Source organism: Triticum aestivum, chromosome 2D (assembly GCF_018294505.1).
Source record: "Triticum aestivum cultivar Chinese Spring chromosome 2D, IWGSC CS RefSeq v2.1, whole genome shotgun sequence".
NCBI classification, from domain to species: domain Eukaryota; kingdom Viridiplantae; phylum Streptophyta; class Magnoliopsida; order Poales; family Poaceae; genus Triticum; species Triticum aestivum.
Window position 1 is genome coordinate 247,389,151 of NC_057799.1, and position 18,983 is coordinate 247,408,133.

Sequence of the window (18,983 nt, forward strand, 5' to 3'; positions counted from 1 at the left end):
GAAAAATTCATAAATTAAACATTCTCTTTCAAAGGTCTTGTGAACTGAATTCCCTTTGTTGTGCTTCGCTCTATTAGACAACCTATTTATGCATGTTGAGTGCTTGATCATGTTTATAGATGACAGAGAAGTTTCCTAAAATGATACAATTGTTGTATTTCTGTTCACTCACTCTGCTTGATCATGTTACTGATTATTTATTGTTCTCCCGTTCCAACGCATGGGCATGTTTGCTATCGCAACACATAGACATATTTGAGAAAGATTATTGCTCCACGGAGAAGAATGTGCGGCGAATTTTCCTTTGCAAAAATATTTTTGGTGATAAGGATTTCTTTTCTCCCGTTGCAAAGCACGGGCCAGTTTGCCGGGTTCACCGTCGCGCATTTTTTTCAAAAAAGTCCCTGCAGTTTCTGCTATTCAACCCGCAGTCCTTTCGTAAGTGGATTTCTGAGAAAATGTTTCATTTTACAAAAAAAAAACTATGTTAAACCAAAACGACCAAACCAATCCTCTGCCTCCTCCCCTGCTCTCGCCTCGCCCGCACAACCCCACCCAATCCCTCGCTCACTCGACCAGATCCAAGACGGCAGCGGCGGCCGAGAGCGGACCGTGTGGGAGGAGGAGTTCGGCGAGCGCGAGCTGAAGGTGGTCGCTGTTCTCGCGGATCTGCCATCCATCATGCGGGTCAGCAGCCGCCAGCAGCAGCTGGCGCGGCCGGAGATCCCCTCGTGGGGCCGACGCCGGCCGAGGAAGGCCCTGGCGGCACCGCCGGCCGAGAAGCCCGCGGCCGATGACGATATGAGCGAGGGCATCGCCAGCCCGGACACCCCGCTCGCCTTCTCCGAGGGCGACGACCACGACGAGGCGGCGGCGGCGGAGGACGAGGCCAAGGCCAGCGCGCAGGACAAGGTGAGCCGCCAGGCCACGAGATCAGCGCCCGCCCGCCTCCCTCCGCCAATTAGGGCCGCGGGGAGGTGGCTGCTCTCACTCCTGCCTAACGCTCGCCTCACGCGCGAATATGGACAAGGTGCGCATGCTGCTACCCTGTAATGTTGTTACTTCCTTACTGTTTTCTGCATGACGTTCCTGCTTCCGTACTCTTTGCCGTGCCATGCTGCTGCGGCTACTTTGCTACTGCTGCCAATATGTTGTGCTGCAGTTTTGCTCAGTGTTTGGAGGATAATATATCTCTACTGCTCCCGTCCTGAACTCAGAAGCAATATATAAATTTGTGTGGCCACTAAATTCAGGAATGGACTGAAAGGGACAATGTGATTTGAAAAGAAAATCAATCTACATAAATCATGGCACAATTGTCTAACTTATCCAGAGCGGGTTGATTGTGTGGAGTTGGAAGGATAATTTGTTGTAGTGTAGTTTCAAAAATGATTTAGACAAAAAAACACCATCAAGCATTGCAAATGATGAGGTAGAAAAAAATTAAATTTGCTAGCGAATGAAAAAAATACATATTCAGATGGCTTACTGGAGGTTCTTGGTTCAGGTTGTTAGATGGAAGGACAAGGCGGCGGCGGTGGAGACGGGGAGTCGATTAGGAAGGAAAAAAGAGTTTGTGCAACTGCTGCTCAGTGCGAAAAACAGAGGTAAATAAATTTATTGTTCAGGTGGCGAGATTTAGTCTCCCTTCTTTGTATTCAACGGTGAACTACTGAATGGTGTTGATAAATTCATGGCATGACCGCATGAGTTGTCGAGGAGGACGTCAAAGTGTGGGAGGTTGCAGCCTTGCAGGAGATTAGCCTTACCTTGGCAAATTAGTTTGCGGCCCTAAAGCTGTATGTTTGCTTAATCTGAAGTGTGCACAAATATTTGTGTTTAATGAGTGAAATGTATCCGTTTGACTGACATGAACCTTCAGGAAAGACAGATCCTAGGTTGGCTTCACTTGGTAGTAACTATGGAAACCTCAAGAATGTTGTTGACGTCCTGAAGGCTTTTGAGTTGTATTGTCAGGTCCCTCCGTTACTTAAAACCAACAAGGAACTTTATCATTTTTCCCTGACACTGTAAGCTTGATAGAATACACTGTATGCCACCACATGTTGTGTTATTACTTTCATCTGCTTTTCTTAAAATGTGTGTGACGATTGTCGCTAACAATGTCGGAAAGATTCCAACAGAAAATAAATTTCTCTATAGTGAACCCTCTAATCAAAAAGAAAAGAGAATCACTTATTCATCATTGATTAAATCTATTTACGAGTTATAATTTTTTTGTTGATAATCTTCAGTGTAAACTCTATTATCTTTTGCTTCATTGCCAGGTTTATGCACTTTTCCCATGGTATAATATACGAAACAAAATCAATTTATTGGATCACAATCATATCTGGAAGTATCTGCACCACTGTAAGCGATCTTGTATAGTTCGAATGTTACATTTCACTTTAATTGCTTTGATGAATGTGTGGACTAAGAAAATTTTAGTTTCTCCTGTCATCAATAAATGTTATAAGATTTAGATTATTGAATTCAGTAAAAATTCAAAACATATGAGAGCACTAACCATGTTTCGGCTCCTTGACTGAGGATGTACGAACTTGCAAAAAGCATGAGCGTAGAAGCGAAAGAAGGAGATTAATGAAGGGGATTAAGCTTCCAAGTGCGGCAACTAGGAACATCTCGATCGGTGATTTGAAGTGTGTTCTTCAATAGCACGGTGCATGGATACTTGCATGTGTTCTCCCGATGCAACACACGCTACTTAATTAGTCATAGAACTACATACAAGCCTCTGATGCCAAAAAGTTGTTATTTAAGCACATATTTTACTGGATTTTATTCTGTATGAAAAAACGTAAAAAATGCCTCTACACACCATGGCTGTCGGCATTACGGCACTCCAATCAGCATCTCTTGGTAATCTTTTAGGATCACCAATGTATGTTTTATGATAGGTTTTATCAGGCATGAAGGTGGCATGGGCCAGCAAGGAGTCTGGGGGTTCAGCAGGACATCCTTGCCGGAGTAGTCGAGCAGAGGCTGACACTGGCCAATATGAGCAGCATTGCCGCAGATCGCCTCCATGTGGGCTGCTGTTGCAAAGTCACTGTGCTGCACCTCAGCAAATTCAGTAGGAGTAATTCATTCCCCACCAGATTGTTTATTATTGATCATTGCTACTTCATCTGTTTATTCTCATCTAACTATTATATTTACGGACTTTTTGAATGTTTGGCTAATTCTTCTTTACCTTTTGGGGCTTTGCTATGAAAGAAAGATGAAGTTCAAAGAGTTCAATTTAGAGTTAGTGTAGTTTCTTCCCCGGAATAAAAGAGAGAGAATTGCTGCGGTGTTTCATGCCTATTGGACTCAGTCTATTACGCTCACTAAATATATACATGTATGCTGCATAGACATGGTCACATGGATGATTAACATCTTTTTAGCAAAGGCATGCTAATTCAATGAAAAATTCTACTACACGTATGACTATGAACGTAGATGTCCACTATTGATTTTTGAGGACTACTTTAGGATGTGATCATTGGTGTTGCTTCACACCTTCTAGACAACATAACATTTGATTGTTACTAATGTGAAAATCAACTTACCATTTTTTTATCACAGTGTGTTCAGCCACTATCAGACTTTGGTGGTATGCTCTGGCTGCAAAACTATGCTCTTCCAACCTACCGGTGGAAAGGGGAGGCTCACCAAGGGATGCCTTATTATGGAAAAAATGAAGCCCTTCTTAAGATTGTTTACTACTACTTATCCTCGATGTGGGGAGACCAACCAAAAGAGGTATCCATGAACACTATATGTCCTTACATTCTAATTTCAGTTGCTTTGGAGTTTTAGTTTTTTTTCTTCTAGCATCGTAATTTGCTGGGACCTATGAGTCTTGATTTTAATATTGCTGGGTAATCAATTTTATGTCGCATTTATCTTCCAAGGAGTCAGGACTCAGGAGCAAGCAAATTACAGTTTGTACACAACGATTTGACATTCAGCATATATGCACTAGAGTTTCAGAAGGTCAATAATACCCAATGCATTGCCTTCCATGACCTACCTTGGTCTGTTCTCATGGATGATCTGCTAACTCATTTTAATTCGGTGCCTAGGTACTATTTCCTTTGGCATTGTGTTTTATAATATTTAGTACCATTGGTGCAGCTTAATATGCAAAGCCTGAGATTTGTTCAAGTTGCCAAGCAAATGTCTGTGCTAATTCTCACAAGAAACTTATGTTTCCACTGTTTTCGAATACAAGTACACAATAAAGTTTTCACTTCGGAAGCGCCAAAACCTTTTATAGCTGCATGTAAATATTTTCTTAGACATACAGTAATGCTTCATTTTTATCTTATCAGAGAAATAACAGAACATTTATCGTAATGATGTATAACTTCATTTTATATGGAAAATACTGCTTGAACTAACCCATTGAGACCGAATGAAAATTAAGCTACAACTACCTGTTGTTGAATTAGTAAACAAGATCAACTAGGTAGATTTGGGCAGCTAGGTTTCAGAGATTGAATCAACCACTGTTGCGTAGTGTTCTTTTAGTACAAGGGTGCACAATGCTCTTTTAGTAGGAAGACGTTGAGATATGTTTCGCCCTGTGCAACGCACGAGCATTTGTACGGCGGCGACAGCGGTGGAGATGACGTGCTGCCCGTGCAAGAGGATGAGAGGGAAGTGGCACAGCGACGCTCGCCTGCGCCGAGGCTTTCGCCGCTGGGAGGAGACAGTGGGCGGTGGCGGCACACAAGGGAGTAGTGGAAAGTGGGGAAAGATAAGGAAGAGCCCTCATGGTGCAGCAGTAAGAAGAGTTTTTTTTAGGGGTCGCAGCGGTACGAAGATGAGTTCATGGGTCCTTCTGTGTACGTTAACTATTTTGTTTAGGCAAGCCCAAATAGTAAAAAAACACTTCCCAACAAAACAACCAACTATCTGTAAAAATTACCAAGCAAAAATGCCCAAAAAACTAACACAAAAATACTTTAAAAATATTTCAAAAGAATATGTTCATTTTTCAAAACACTTAAAAATTACCAAAAAACACTTCTCACTACAAAAACCATTTCGAAATATACGACAGAAATACATTCTTTAATTTCTTTTTTTATTTTATAGAGTATGTTCCAATTTTCATAAAAGTGTTAACTATTCTTCAAATGGTGTTACATTTTATATGAAATATTAAAGTTTTATTAAAAAAGGAAATTTCCACGTTCAACATTTATTAAAATTGGATATTAAATATGGTAAAAAAAATGAACCATCAAGCAGGTTCTACCACTTTTATCGCCCGGTGCAACGCACGGACATTTGTACTAGTTAGACTCAAAAGCTAGCTAGACACGTACTGGTACATGCACGTATGGTACTAGTACTAACTGAAACAAACCGGTTTGGACTAGAAAGAAAACTCTCTCTCCTATCTTAACAAACTAATCACTATTAACTAATTTAAAAATACGGCAAGCTGATCACAAAAGGCCAAAACAAGCTAGTACTGCTCCCTCGAATGCTTACGTAGATGTGTTTGCCTGCATGGAGTTCTGAAAGTGGCTGGACATCCTTCGGTGCAACAAGTTGGACAGGAACATGTCCAATGGAAATACTCCCTCTGTCCTAAAATTCTTGTCTTAGATTTGTCTAAATACGGATGTATCAAGTCATCTTTTAGTATTAGATACATCTGTATCTAGACTAATGTAAGACAAGAATTTTGGGACGGAGGGAGTATGTGTTATGGTCTTGCTGCAATGTACATCAATAGCTTGTTTCTTTTTCTCATAGCATCTGGCAGGAATTGTTGGAACAAACCCGATACCAGCTCTTTTTCGCACTCGCACAAACGAAGGTGGAAGATGGAGTATATAATTTTTTCCGACGCACAAATGCCTGTGCCGCACGAACGGCGCCTCGGCTGCACGAACGGCCTCACTTTACTAGGCACATATCTGGACGTGGCAACACACCGCAGCCTATCCAGAGGAGCTCTCTCACAGCCGACCGGGCGCATACCATGGTCCCGGCGGAGACTACCTCATCTCTGGCTCCTAGGCTCGGCTCATACTGGTGCACCGCAAACAGTACATCAGGGGCCTTTTTATACCCGACTGCACACACACGCACAGCCAAGACCCGGCCACCACCAGCACGTACACAGCCGGCTCACCCGCTAACTAAGTCACCACGCACGCACTAACTCCATCTCTTAGAATCTCTCCAGCAGGACATGCATGGCCAGTGGCTGCACAACTCATGCGACCAACTAACTCATCCATGCAAACAACCTACCTGCTAACAGAAACATAGTTCACGGAGCCTCCCTGGCCCTTCGGTCTCCCGATGGTGAGCACGCCCGCTCATCCTCACGACCTGGACGCCGTCTCCCCGGTCACCACCGTTGGGCATGGCTTATTCGCGCCAACACTCACCTCCTTAGCCATGCATCGCCACCGCCGGAGTTGTTGCAACTCTCGTCGTTGCCGTCGTCGTCATGGCCATCTCCGCCCGACGCCACCACGCGCCTCCGTGCGCGTAGCGCTGTACTGTCTGCTCACCGCGCCTGAGCCGCGGTTGCTGCGTTGCTCGATGTCGAAGCCGCATGCCACCACCATGCCTGGACTCGCCGCGAGTCGCCGTCGCCACGTGCTCGCAACGCAGCCGCATCACCGAGGACTCCCCGTTCGCCATGCTCGACACGGACTCACCGCGCGCCGCCTCCGTGTCCGCCATGACAGCCGCAGCACCGCGCACCTCCAGAGGCCGACACATGGCCCAGAGCTTCGCGCAACCGCCAACGAACGATGTCACCACCGGCACGCCTCCGGCACGGCGAACCCCGCCCAAGATGAACCAGCTCATGATACCAAATGTTGTTGCCGCTCTCTTTCTCTCACTCGCACAAACTAAGGTGACAGATGGAGCACATAATTTTTTCGGCGCACAAACGCCTCGGCCGCACGAACGGCGCCTCGGCCGCACGAATGGCCTCACTTTACTAGGCACATACCCGGGCATGGGAACACACCGCAGCCTACCCAGAGGAGCTCTCTCACAGCCAACCGGGCGCATACCACAGTCCAGGTGGAGACTACCTCATCTCTGGCTCCTAGGCTCGGCTCATACCAGCGCACCGCAAACAGTACATCAGGGGCCTTTTTATACCCGACTACACACGCACAGCCAAGACCCGGCCATCACACCGACCACCACTAGCACGTACACAGCCGGCTCATCCGCTAACTAAGTCACCACGCATGCACTAACTCCATATCCTAGAATCTCTCCACCAGGACATGCATGGCCAGTGGCTGCACAACTCAGGCGACCAACTAACTTATCCATGCAAACAACCTACTAGCTAACAGAAACATAGTTCACGGAGCCTCCCTGGCCCTCCGGTCTCGCCGGTCACCGCCGTTGGGCATGGCTTATTCGCGCCAACAGGAACTATATACTTTTCGGTATTTTTCTGGTTCACCTTTCTAACAATATTTTTAACGATGGCATTTGGGGTCACATTAAAAAAAATCTCAAAAAAATGTTGGAGTACTTTTTTTTAAAGAAAAAAGAAAAACACCTACTTGATGCAAAGTATAGGACCTCCGTTCTGTTCTTTTTCCTGTTTGTGAAAGGCAAAATGTGTCCGGCGAAGGGGATTCGAACACACGCCACCTTGTTGCAAGTGCACGGTTATAGCCACCAGGGCACATGCCCGCGAGTGAATAGTTAGCTCGTTCTTCACATGTTTTTACTGCTCTTCAGTTCGGTTTCTTTTCTTTTTTTTTCTTTTTTTTTTCACTTCTTCCTTTGTTTTCTTTAGTGCGCCTTTTAAAAAAAAATCGATGAACTTTTTTATTTTCAAATAGGATGAACTTCCTTTAAATTGGGTGAACTTTTTGTTGAAATTTGATGAATTTTTTCAAATTCGATGTATTTTTTCCAATCGATGAACTTTTTTCAAAATCCATGAACTTTTTTCAGAATCAACGAACTTTTCCAAATTCGATGAACTTTTTTAAAATCTGATGAACTTTTTTCAAACACAATGAACTTTTTTTCAATATGATGAACTTTCCTAAAACATTGATGAAATTGTTTTCAAATTGGTGAACTTTATTCAATTTTCTTGAACTTGTTTTGTTTCACATGAACTTCTTCAAATCAGTGAACTTTTTTCAAACTCACTAATTTTTCTTAAATTAGTGGTATTTTTGACATTTCGTGAACATTTTTCATTATTTGTGAACTTTTTTGAATACGTGAGCCTTTTCTTTTTTGAAAAAAATTCGTGAATTTTTTTTCACCTGTGAACTTTCATTTTTTGGAACCGCGCAGCCCATATTGTCCTTAATCACTATCAAGGTATAACAATAGGAGAAGTAGTTAGCTCTAGTGGTTAGTCGAGCTGCTTTAGAAAGCAAACGGCGTGAGTTCGAATCCTTGGCGCTGCAGCTTTTTAAGGATTTTTTCCGCTGGCACTATGCGTTCGTTAGATGGCGCTGAAGGTGCGGACGCTGCAATTTTTTGGACGCCGATATCCACCGCACGTGTGGCATCTAGGGGGTATCCCCGTGTGGCATCGACACAGGCCCGCCCGCACGAGCACTTCCGGCCACACCCCGTCGCAGCCCGCACGTCTGGTGTGCAGCGCGATCGCCCACACGCCCGGGCGAGTGACCCCGCGGCCCGCACGACCAAAAACCATCTCTCGGCCGTCGTCCCTACCCGCCCGCGAGCCAGAGTAGCCACCGTCGGTCATCTCCAACCTCTGGATCGGCAAATCTTCCCCTACCTCCATCCTCTTCCTTCTCTACTTGCCATGGTAACCAGATCAGGTCACTAGCGCCCCCACCCCCCTCGACAGAAAACACGGCAACGAACTCACACAAAAGGTGAGAAAACATCCTGCATCTAGTCGTTCTCCTGTCTCCTCCCCCCAATAATTTCACGTCTAGATTGCCCATGTAGAAGGCGACTGGATCCATAAGGTCATGGCAAAACAGACCACAGATGTACTAGATTTGTGCCGCATGGATCTACAAATCACATGAATCTGGCCGTTCATGTGCATTCTCCTCCCCCCTCCAAAATACACAAAGTTGCCATCTTGTATCCTAGATCTGATCTTTCATAAATACGGGTGATCAGAAGTTCGAACTAAGCTTTTAGGTTGGCGTTGCTACTAGAAGGTGCTCGAAAATATGTTTAGGATTCACTAAGAGTTAGACAAAAACGATGGGGGAAAATGTTGCAAACCGTGGGGAAGCAGGGCAGAACAGAGAATTTTGGCCGGTACATATGAAGGGAAAAATAGTTGCCACCTAACTTTGCTGGTAGTTGCCATCATGTTATGTTGTTAGTTGCCACGAGTTCTACATGGTAGTTGCCATCTAGATTGTAGAAAGAGAATGAATATGCATGCCCTCTCAACAGAGATGCACGGCTACGATGTTTTCTACTTGCCATGTTGTAATAGTTGTTTATGTCAGTCATGTGATAAGATTGTCGTGTTTCTTTTTATGTGGAAACAACAAAATGGAATTGGAATAATAATGCGTTCTCATTCATGCAGTGATTAAAAAATAGTGGGAGAAGCAGAAAAATGAATCATGAAGACGGGACTGATCCTTGGTTTTCTGGAAGGCCACAAGCGCCCCCTTGGGATGCAATAGAGTACAATCAACTCATTTCTGCATGACCATTGTTGCCACTACTAGAGCAGTACACGAGCATAGGTATGATGCGTGATGAAAAAGTGACAGTTGACATGTTTGTGGACTTGGAAATGGCATTCTACTTATGTACTACAATGACATTATTCACAGGTTCTTATGACACAACCACACATGCAGGGATACCATGGCAAGTTGCAACAAAGGGGGCTATCGGTGATAGATATGCGAGAGACCAACTTCAAGTAGCAAATGTGGAAAATCAAGGTAATGCAAAAGCATGTTGATGTGGCAAAAAAAACATGCAAGGATGGCAAGACTTACGAGTATTTTGAAAAACACAGGACCATCATGCAACACGTGGCAACAGGTGGCAACCGGATACCTGCCATCAACGTCTTACACAGTTGAGATGTAAGAAATGGTCTTGCGCACAGGCTATCAGAAAAGGAAACTGGATAACATTGGTGTTTACGTGGTGTGACGAAAATGAAAAATAGATGACATTGGCGTTTGTAGCTGATATAAATCAAAAAAATGATGAAAAGTGCACCTGCCAAGCCTGGTCAACTGTATTTGCCATCCGTGGACAACTGCATGTGCCAAATTAAATGTATGACTACCATTTTCCATGCGTGATTACACGTAGTTGCCATGACTGCTCAACTGCAGTTGCCATGTCTGAACAATTGCAGTTTCCATGACTAAACAACTACATATGCCATGTTTTAACAACTACAATTGCCATGACTGACCAACCGTAGTTGTTAACTGTGGTTGCCATGACTGAACAACTGCTGCTGCAATGACTGCTCAACTACATATGCCATGTTTGAACAACTGCAGTTGTCATGCCTGACCAACTGCAGTTGGTCAATGCTTGTCAAATGTAGTTTCCTTGCATGGTGGACTATGTTTGCCATGGTTTCAAAACTAAACTTCCACATGATGCGACAAGGAAAAATGAGGTTTAACATGTTTTCATACAAATAAAAATATGGCATCCCATCTTATGATATACGTTGACATGATCGCAGGTTCTTATGGTACAACCACACCACCAGAGGTCTCGTGGCAAGCTGCACCATTGCAGGCCATCAGTAATGCAGATACAGCACACCAACTTGAAGTGGCACACCAACTGCAAGTAGCACATGTGGCAAGACGAGGTAATTTGTGAACCAGAAAAAACCATGCATTTGCTTTGTGGAAAGCATTGGGAAAAGTGCACTTGTCACGGTGGTCGTGACAACTGCACTAGCCACCAAGTGAATGCGTCCATTAGTCATCTATGCACCATTGCAGGCCATCAGTAATGCAGATACAGCACACCAACTTGAAGTGGCACACCAACTGCAAGTAGCACATGTGGCAAGACGAGGTAATTTGTGAACCAGAAAAAACCATGCATTTGCTTTGTGGAAAGCATTGGGAAAAGTGCACTTGTCACGGTGGTCGTGACAACTGCACTAGCCACCAAGTGAATGCGTCCATTAGTCATCTATGATCATCTGGATTTGTCAATTACTGTCTGTGTGTATTTTCCATTTGTGATTATCTGCATTTGCCTTGTGTGCTCATACTTAGAATGCATTTGATGTTAAGATGTTGATTGCCATGACTTGGCAACTGCAGATGCCATATTAGGTTAACTATAGCTGCCATGGCTGGACAACTGCAGTTGCCATACATGGCCAAATGCAGATGCTCAAGACTTGCATATATGCATGGTGTCATGCCAAAAAAATATGGGTTACAGTTGCCATGATTTCAAAGTTGCACATCCCAACAATTTATACATGTAACTTATACACCTGGTTATGTACCTATGCAAAAATGGGAACAATAATAAATTGCAGATGCCTCAATCCAATGCGTCATCAATGCATTGGCACCTATGAAAAAATGCCTTGTAGAATAAGCTGTAGTTGCCATGAACAATCAGATGCAGCTGCCATATTTCATTTCAATGAAGATGCCATTCAAGCAATACTGCTTACACACGTACCTGATTTTGCAGGAGTTTCGACTACAATCAACAGTGGTGCACAGACATCTACTGCGGGTACCTCAGAGCACACGGAAGGGGTGTTCCACGAGCTAGTCACCTATACTACCACAAACAATGCAGAATCAGTGTCAGAACTGGCAATCGTTGCAGCAATGATGACAAGCACGCCTGTGCGCACCAGCACAACCAACACTCGAACAGATGAAACAGCCGCCAATACTGAAGTGAATGATGAAACTGATGATAAAACACAAGGGGAAGAAGAAGAGGGACAATCAGAAATCATGCCACCTCAACCACCTTATGTTGGACAGAGATTTGGTTCATTTGAAGATGCCAAGCAATACTATCAGAGATATGCGTTGTTCCACGGATTTGAGGTGAACACGGAATACCATAGGAAATAAAAAAACTAACGAGTACAACAGAGGTGAGGTAAGGTGTTGCAGGGCATGAAAGGACAAGAAGAGTAAAGGTGTTGTGCATGTCGTGCCGGAACGAAAGAGAGGCATCATTCTCAAGACGGGATTGCCTGTCAGGATGAAGCTAAACACAGATGGAGCTTGGTGGGTGGTCACCGAATATGTCGAAGAACACAACCACGATCTGATAAAGAAGTTTGACCTAGTAAGATTTCTGAGCGCCCACAGAGGATTCAGTCCTCACGAGAAGGAATTCATAAAGTTGCTACATGATTGTAACGTCAGTCCATCAAGAATGGTCCAGATACTTTCCATGATCCACAAAAAAAATGGAAGTCTGAGTAGCATGCCCTACATACCATCAGACGTCACAAACCTAAAGGCAGAGTACCGCAGAGAGAGCAGATTGGCTGACTTAGAAGACACGATCGCCTACTTCGAAGAGAAAGCAAAAGTAGATCCCGATTTCTTCTATAGGATATGATTGGACGATGAGGACCCGTGTCAGAAACATGTATTGGGTGGATGGTGCGGCAAGAAGAGCCTACAAACATTTCCGTGATTGCATTTCTTTCGATGTGACATATCTCACGAATATGTACAAGATGCCATGTGCTCCATTCATAGGAATAAATAACCACAATCAGTCCTTGCAGTTTGGTTGCGGTCTCATGCGGAACAAAGATACTGATGGTTACACTTGGCTGTTCAAAACCTTCTTAGAGTGCATGGATGGACTTGCTCCGATGAACATAATAACAGAACAGGACTTTAGCATGCGTGCAGGCATAGAGGAGGTCTTTCCATTGGCAGTGCATAGGCGCTGCAGGTGGCATATTATTAAGAAGGCTAAAGAGAGGCTAGGACCATTCTTTGCTGACCGTCCAGAACTACACAAGGCATTCGAGTTGTGTGTGGACCACAGCTTGACAGTGGAAGAGTTTGAATGGAGCTAGACGGCTATCATTGAAAAATACCAAGTCCAAGACAACGAGACACTTAATAACCTATGGGACGAGCGGATGTACTGGGTGCCGGCCTTCTTCATGCAGTGCTTCTATCCATTTTTGCAGACTACGCAACACAGCGAGGGTTTCAATGCTGTTATGAAGCGTTACGTGAGCCCTGTCAACTCATTGCTGCAGTTTGCCAAGCAATATTCAGCTTTGCAACAGAAAACACGGGGATCTGAGCTATAGTAAGAAGCAAACACCGCACTCAAGCAGCCTAAATTGCTAACATATTTACCGATGGAGAGGCAGATGAGCAAGATATACACCAACAAGATATTTAACAAGTAAGTGAGTGATCGTATGGTCTTATTTGCCATGTATGACACGGCACATTCAACATTGAAAATTGCTAAAAAGAAACATAAAATGTTGTTTGATAAAACAAAGAACAAACTCTGCATGCTTGTTTTAAAAAGGAAGCAAACCAAAAATATCTATAAATATGTTTGCCATGTGTACTGGTTTGAAGCTGTCATCTATAGTGAACACATGAATGCAAAAGATGAAAATGGAATAAAAACTGAGTAGTTGGAAAACAAATAATAGTTGTCGTGTGTTGTGAAAGAAAGTGTAGTTGCCATTTTGAATGTGGTGTGGTTGCCATGTGGGATGTAGTGTAATTGCCATGTATAGTGCAATGGTATTTCACATGTAAGATGACCTAATTTGCCATGAGAACAATATGATGCAGTTACAGTACCAGAAAGATAGTAGTTGCCATATAGAATGCAATGTACTTGCCATATTTTGACATACTAGTCATTTCAAAAAATAGCACATGATTACACTGTACAACATATTGATTTTCGTGCTCGTTACACTTTAACTCCATGTGAAATAAACTACAGTTGCAATATGGAAACAATCAATACAAAGAAATGTGGAAAAATGCTTTCTTTGCCATCGTTGATTTTAATACACTTGCTATGGTGTGCCCTACCTCAACAAAAGTTGCTAAAAATAATATGAGAATTTAACGAGCACAAAACATGCAAATTCCAGGAAGAAATAAAGCTGTCCAGCATGTACGCAGCTTACTAGGTTGACGAATGTACATTCAAGGTGTGTACTCTCAGGGGAATGTCTGATTCAGAACCTGAAGACCCGGACAAGGGAAGAAACTACTTTGTGAAGGCCTTGGTAAACGAAGGTGAATACTATTGCGAATGCTGCAAATACGAATGGGACGGGATTGTGTGCTGCCACATACTCAAAATAATGGAGATGCACGCGGTCACGCGTTTGCCCCGCCATTTCATACGAAGGCGATGGACTTGGGATGCTGATGATGCGTTGGGGCCACAAACATCAAATGCAGTTTTGGTTGTACATGATGACAGACCGGAGGCAACCATGGACTCCGTGAGGCACGTCGTATTGACCAAGAACTATGCTGAACTAATAGGTGAAGCATGCAAGAGCGATGAGACAGCAAGGGTGGCAGAAAAGCACAGTGTCACGCCCAATATGCGACCCTATCTGAGAGAAACTCGAAGGTCCCACCAAGGATAGACCCGCATATTGAAACGCTTTTGCAAGGTGGATATCATTACATCAACATTACATAAAAGATGGGGATACATACAAGGCATACAAATGCCGCAAGAATACATCAATATACATGAGAACAACATCCGACTACGGATGAAACATAAACAGAAGCTCAAACGACATCCACCCTGCTAGCCCAGGCTGCCGACCTGGAACCTATCCCCTGATCAAAGAAGAAGCAGAAGAAGAACTCCAAAACAAGCAAAATCGCTCTCACGTCATGATCATCACATAACCTATACCTGCAACTATTGTTGTAGTAATCTGTGAGCCACGAGGACTCAGGAATCCCATTACCATGGGTATCAAGACTAGCAAAGCTTAATGGGTATGGAAAGGATAAGTGGTGAGGTTGCAGCAGCGACTAAGCAATGTATGGTGGCTAACATACGCAAATAAGAGCGAGAAGAGAAGCAACGGAACGGTCGTGAAACTAGCAATGATCAAGAAGTGATCCTGAACTCCTACTTACGGCAAACATAATCCAAAACCCGTGTTCACTTTCCGAACTCCGCCGAAAAGAGACCATCATGGTTACACACACGGTTGATGCGTTTTAATTAAGTCAAGTGTCAAGTTCTCTACAACCGGACATTAACAAATTCCCATCTGCCACATAACCGCGGGCACGGCTCTCGAAAGTTTATACCCTGCAGGGGTGTCCCAACTTAGCCCATTATAAGCTCTCACGGTCAATGAAGGATATTCCTTCTCCCGGGAAGACCCGATCGGTCTCGGAATCCCGGTTACAAGACATTTCGACATTGATAAAACAAGACCAGCAAGACCGTCCGGATGTGCCGACAAATCCCGATAGGAGCTGCACATATCTTGTTCTCAGGGCACACCGGATGAGCCAGACGTCGGGTTGGCATAGACCCTGGTTGCCAGGGGGCGCCGGACATCGCTCGGTTTGGACCAGCCCTCAGAGGAGCACTGGCCCGGGGGGCTAAAATAAAGATGACCCTCGGGCTCCGGAAACCCGAGGGAAAAAGGCTTAGGTTGTTAGGCAAATGTAAAACCAATGTTGGGCCTTGCTGGAAGAGTTTTATTCAAGGCGAACTGTCAAAGGGGTCCCATAAATCACCCAACCGCGTAAGGAACACAAAATCAAGGAACATAACACCGGTATGACGGAAACTAGGGCGGCAAGAGTGGAACAAAACACCAGGCATAAGGCCGAGCCTTCCACCCTTTACCAAGTATATAGATGCATTAATTAAAATAAGATATATTGTGATATTCCAACAATATCCATGTCCCAACATGGAACAAACTTCATCTTCACCTGCAACTAGCAACGCTATAAGAGGGGCTGAGCAAAAGCGGTAACATAGCCAAACAATGGTTTGCTAGGAAGGGTGATAAAGGTTAGAGGTGGTTTCATGGCAATTCGGGAGGCTTGAAAAGCAAGTGATAGGTAGCGCAGCATAGCGATAGAACGAAGCAACTAACATAGCAATGATAGTAGTGAGATCCAGGGTAACCGTCATCTTGCCTGAAATCCCGCTAGGAAGAAGAACGTGTCCATGAAGAAGATGAAGCCACGAAGACGAACCAAGCGTAGACGAACGAATCCTCACGATCGCAACGAAACAGGAACTATCGAGAAGAAGCACACAACAAGGTAAACACACCACACATGAACAAGGCATGATGCTCAATCAAGTATGATGCATGACAAGGCTACATGAAGCTACTCATGGAAAGAGATGATGCATACAAGAACAACACATCAAAGCAAGTTTAAATGAGGCCGAAAACAACATATAACAATTCCGGTAAGTCCTCATATGCAAGTTTCGAAATTGGTCCAGATCTGAATAAACCTTATGTTCAAGTTGTTAAACAGCAATTTAAGATGCACCATGATGATCTACACGAAATTCTAGTCAAGTTACATATAAAGATCATTTAGTTCGGAGCTATGGCCTAGAAGATATGAGCAAAACAAGTTAAACATGGCATTGATGCAAAATGCATTCAATCATCAAGCAAACACCTCAAAACAAAGATGCAACAAGGTAATATGAAACTACATGCAAAACTAAGCAAGTTTCATATAGAGCATGCTCAAAACGGAGCAACGGTTCAACACATACACATGAAACAAGGTTAAAGGACAAGCTGTTCAAAACAGCAACTAGACAACTTGCAAGTATCAAAACAACATGCTACAGCACCTTAACATGAAAACAAATGACATGGACGTGATGTACAGGTAAAGCATTACAAAACATGAACACTGATCTATCTTCAGAAAACACTATAACATGCTCAAAAGGAGATGGCAAGATTGCAAATAATAACAGTTTCACAGACTTAGCAGAATTCACTGGACATGGCAGAAATAACATCAGGTTGCAAAGTTTAGAGCTATCAAACAATATGCTACAGGAACAGATCATAGCAAAAAAAGGCATGGTATGAATCTACTAATTGCATAAAACAAAAGTCCCTTACTGATCACGAGCCAAAAAGGCACAGAAGATATGATGGCACCCATGTAAACATAGCAAGTTCCATAAACAGATTCAGACTTGGCAGAAAAACTGAGCATGGCATAAACAGAATTATGAAGGCATCTTTGCGAGCTCAAATCACTCATCACAAAGCATTTCAAGGCATGTGAAGGAATCCAGCAGTAAGATGGCATAATTATGAAGCTAAGCATGGCAAGATCAAGTTCATAGGGTGCATAGATCACTAGCAAAACACATGTCAAAACTGAACTTCATGTTAACAGGCTGACAGCAATATTATTTAGCAAATTGAGAGCAAGATAACAACAAGCTAAAGCAGGCTATAAATGCAAACAAGGGCATGGATGGTTAGACCATAATATGTATAACAAAACATCCTTAGTGAACATCTCCAGATTATGCATAAAACTCATGGTGACAGCAGGTTTACATGGCATCACAAAGATACAGCTACATACTTAGCAGAAATGACTGTCACAGAAATCAGCAACATCACGGAGGCTACTTGGCATGCTTGTGCTAGTCACCACATAGATCACAAAAATATAAGACAAGCACCCCTGTAAATATGGCATGATGTAGTACAAAACACATGTAGAGCTCATGCTCATAGGATGCACACACAAGATGCAATGAAAAAGACAAATCACCAAGTTCTGATAGCAGACAGAAGTTAACATCATATAACACTCTTGCAACGATGATTATGACATCAAGATTAACTCAAACAAGCATGGCACAAAGGAACAAAACGGAAAGCATCTCATGATGAACATTTTGACATATTATATGCACAAATCGGATCACCGAGCATAAATATATGACTGGTCAAAGGAGGCAACATAACATGACAGAAAAAGGACAGTGGGATTTTCACCTCCGAAATCCCAGATCTAGGGTTTGGGCGCGCGAACCGAGGCATGCGACGGCTCGCCGGAGACGGCGCCCGAGAGGACGAGGGAGGGCCGGAGACGGGGCGGCGGTGCCGGATCCGGGCGGCGCCGGCCCGGATCTGGCCGGAGACGGAGCCAACGGCGACAGGCGGGGCACTCGGGCGGCGAGGCGGCGGCCGACGGGAGAGGCGCGGCGACCGGCGGGCGGGGGCGCGGGCGGCGGCGGGCGGGGACGCGGGCGGCGACCGGCTGACGGGCCCGCGGGGAGGCGCTCGGCGGAGGCGACGGGCCGCGGGGGCCGGCCTCGGGCCCGGGCGGGCCGGCGGCGCGGGAGGCGGCGGCGCCCACGTGGCAGCGCGGGATTGGCTCGGGGCAGCGGCGGCGATTTGTCCGGCGTGGACCGGACGTGTCCGGCGCGCGGAGGGAGCGGGGCTAGGGTTAGGGGTGGATTTTTCCTCAGATTTGGACGGGGGAGGCTAATATATAGGTAGAGTGAGCTAGGAGTGTCCAAATGGGGTGCGATTTTCGCCCACACGATCGTGATCGAATGACCGAGAGCATGGAGGGGTTTTTGCTGGGTTAGTGGGCTGTGGTGGAGGGGTTTTGGGCTGCAAAGAGAGAGGGGTTTCGGGCTACGCGGATAACCGTGGGGGCGTCAAACGACCTCCAAATGGAACGAAATTTGACGGGCGGTCTACCGGTGATATACCAAGGCCACTCGGCAAATCTCGGCCCATTCTGAGAGCATTTTTCTCCCGCTCACGAAACAAGGTCTGAGAGGGGCGATGGGCGCGCGCGAGTGTGTCGGGGCTCAGAACGGACAACGGAGAGAACCGGCGGAACCCGAACGGATGCAAGTTTTGAAAAACATGATGATGCAATGCAGATGATGACATGGCAAAATGCAACACGCAAGCAAATGACATGGAAACAACGACGAAT

At 44.7% G+C, this 18,983-nt stretch overlaps 1 protein-coding gene and 1 long non-coding RNA gene across 30 annotated transcripts; both read left to right on the top strand.

Moving 5' to 3' along the window:
- Positions 1 to 498: 498 nt before the first annotated feature.
- Positions 499 to 4,261, top strand: LOC123052681 (uncharacterized). Of its 29 annotated transcripts, none has more exons than XR_006424957.1 (7): positions 499 to 1,030; positions 1,508 to 1,799; positions 1,883 to 2,030; positions 2,289 to 2,373; positions 2,922 to 3,103; positions 3,595 to 3,771; positions 3,924 to 4,261. XR_006424957.1 is itself a non-coding variant. In XM_044475980.1 (6 exons), exons 2-6 carry the CDS (start codon positions 1,516 to 1,518, stop codon positions 4,123 to 4,125), a joined length of 732 nt encoding a protein of 243 aa, XP_044331915.1. In that variant the 5' UTR covers positions 499 to 1,030; positions 1,508 to 1,515; the 3' UTR covers positions 4,126 to 4,261. The 29 variants fall into 29 exon arrangements, 2 of the variants coding, with proteins under 2 accessions (XP_044331915.1, XP_044331918.1); XR_006424964.1 differs by having other exon boundaries at positions 2,932 to 3,103; XR_006424959.1 differs by having other exon boundaries at positions 1,883 to 1,977.
- Positions 4,262 to 9,566: 5,305 nt separating this feature from the next.
- Positions 9,567 to 10,303, top strand: LOC123052683 (uncharacterized). Its single transcript, XR_006424972.1, has 3 exons — positions 9,567 to 9,731; positions 9,822 to 9,935; positions 10,013 to 10,303. It is a non-coding gene; the product is annotated as an uncharacterized lncRNA (long non-coding RNA).
- Positions 10,304 to 18,983: the final 8,680 nt, after the last annotated feature.

What these genes read in the sequence shown, in the direction of transcription:
- LOC123052681 (XM_044475980.1), top strand. Translation starts at nt 1,516, where the DNA reads ATGGAAGGACAAGGCGGCGGCGGTGGAGACGGGGAGTCGATTAGGAAG. An exon ending in CTGGAAGTATCTGCACCACT is followed by an intron (nt 2,374 to 2,921) that starts GTAAGCGATCTT and finishes GTTTTATGATAG; the next exon opens with GTTTTATCAGGCATGAAGGT. An exon ending in GCTGCACCTCAGCAAATTCA is followed by an intron (nt 3,098 to 3,594) that starts GTAGGAGTAATT and finishes TTTTTATCACAG; the next exon opens with TGTGTTCAGCCACTATCAGA.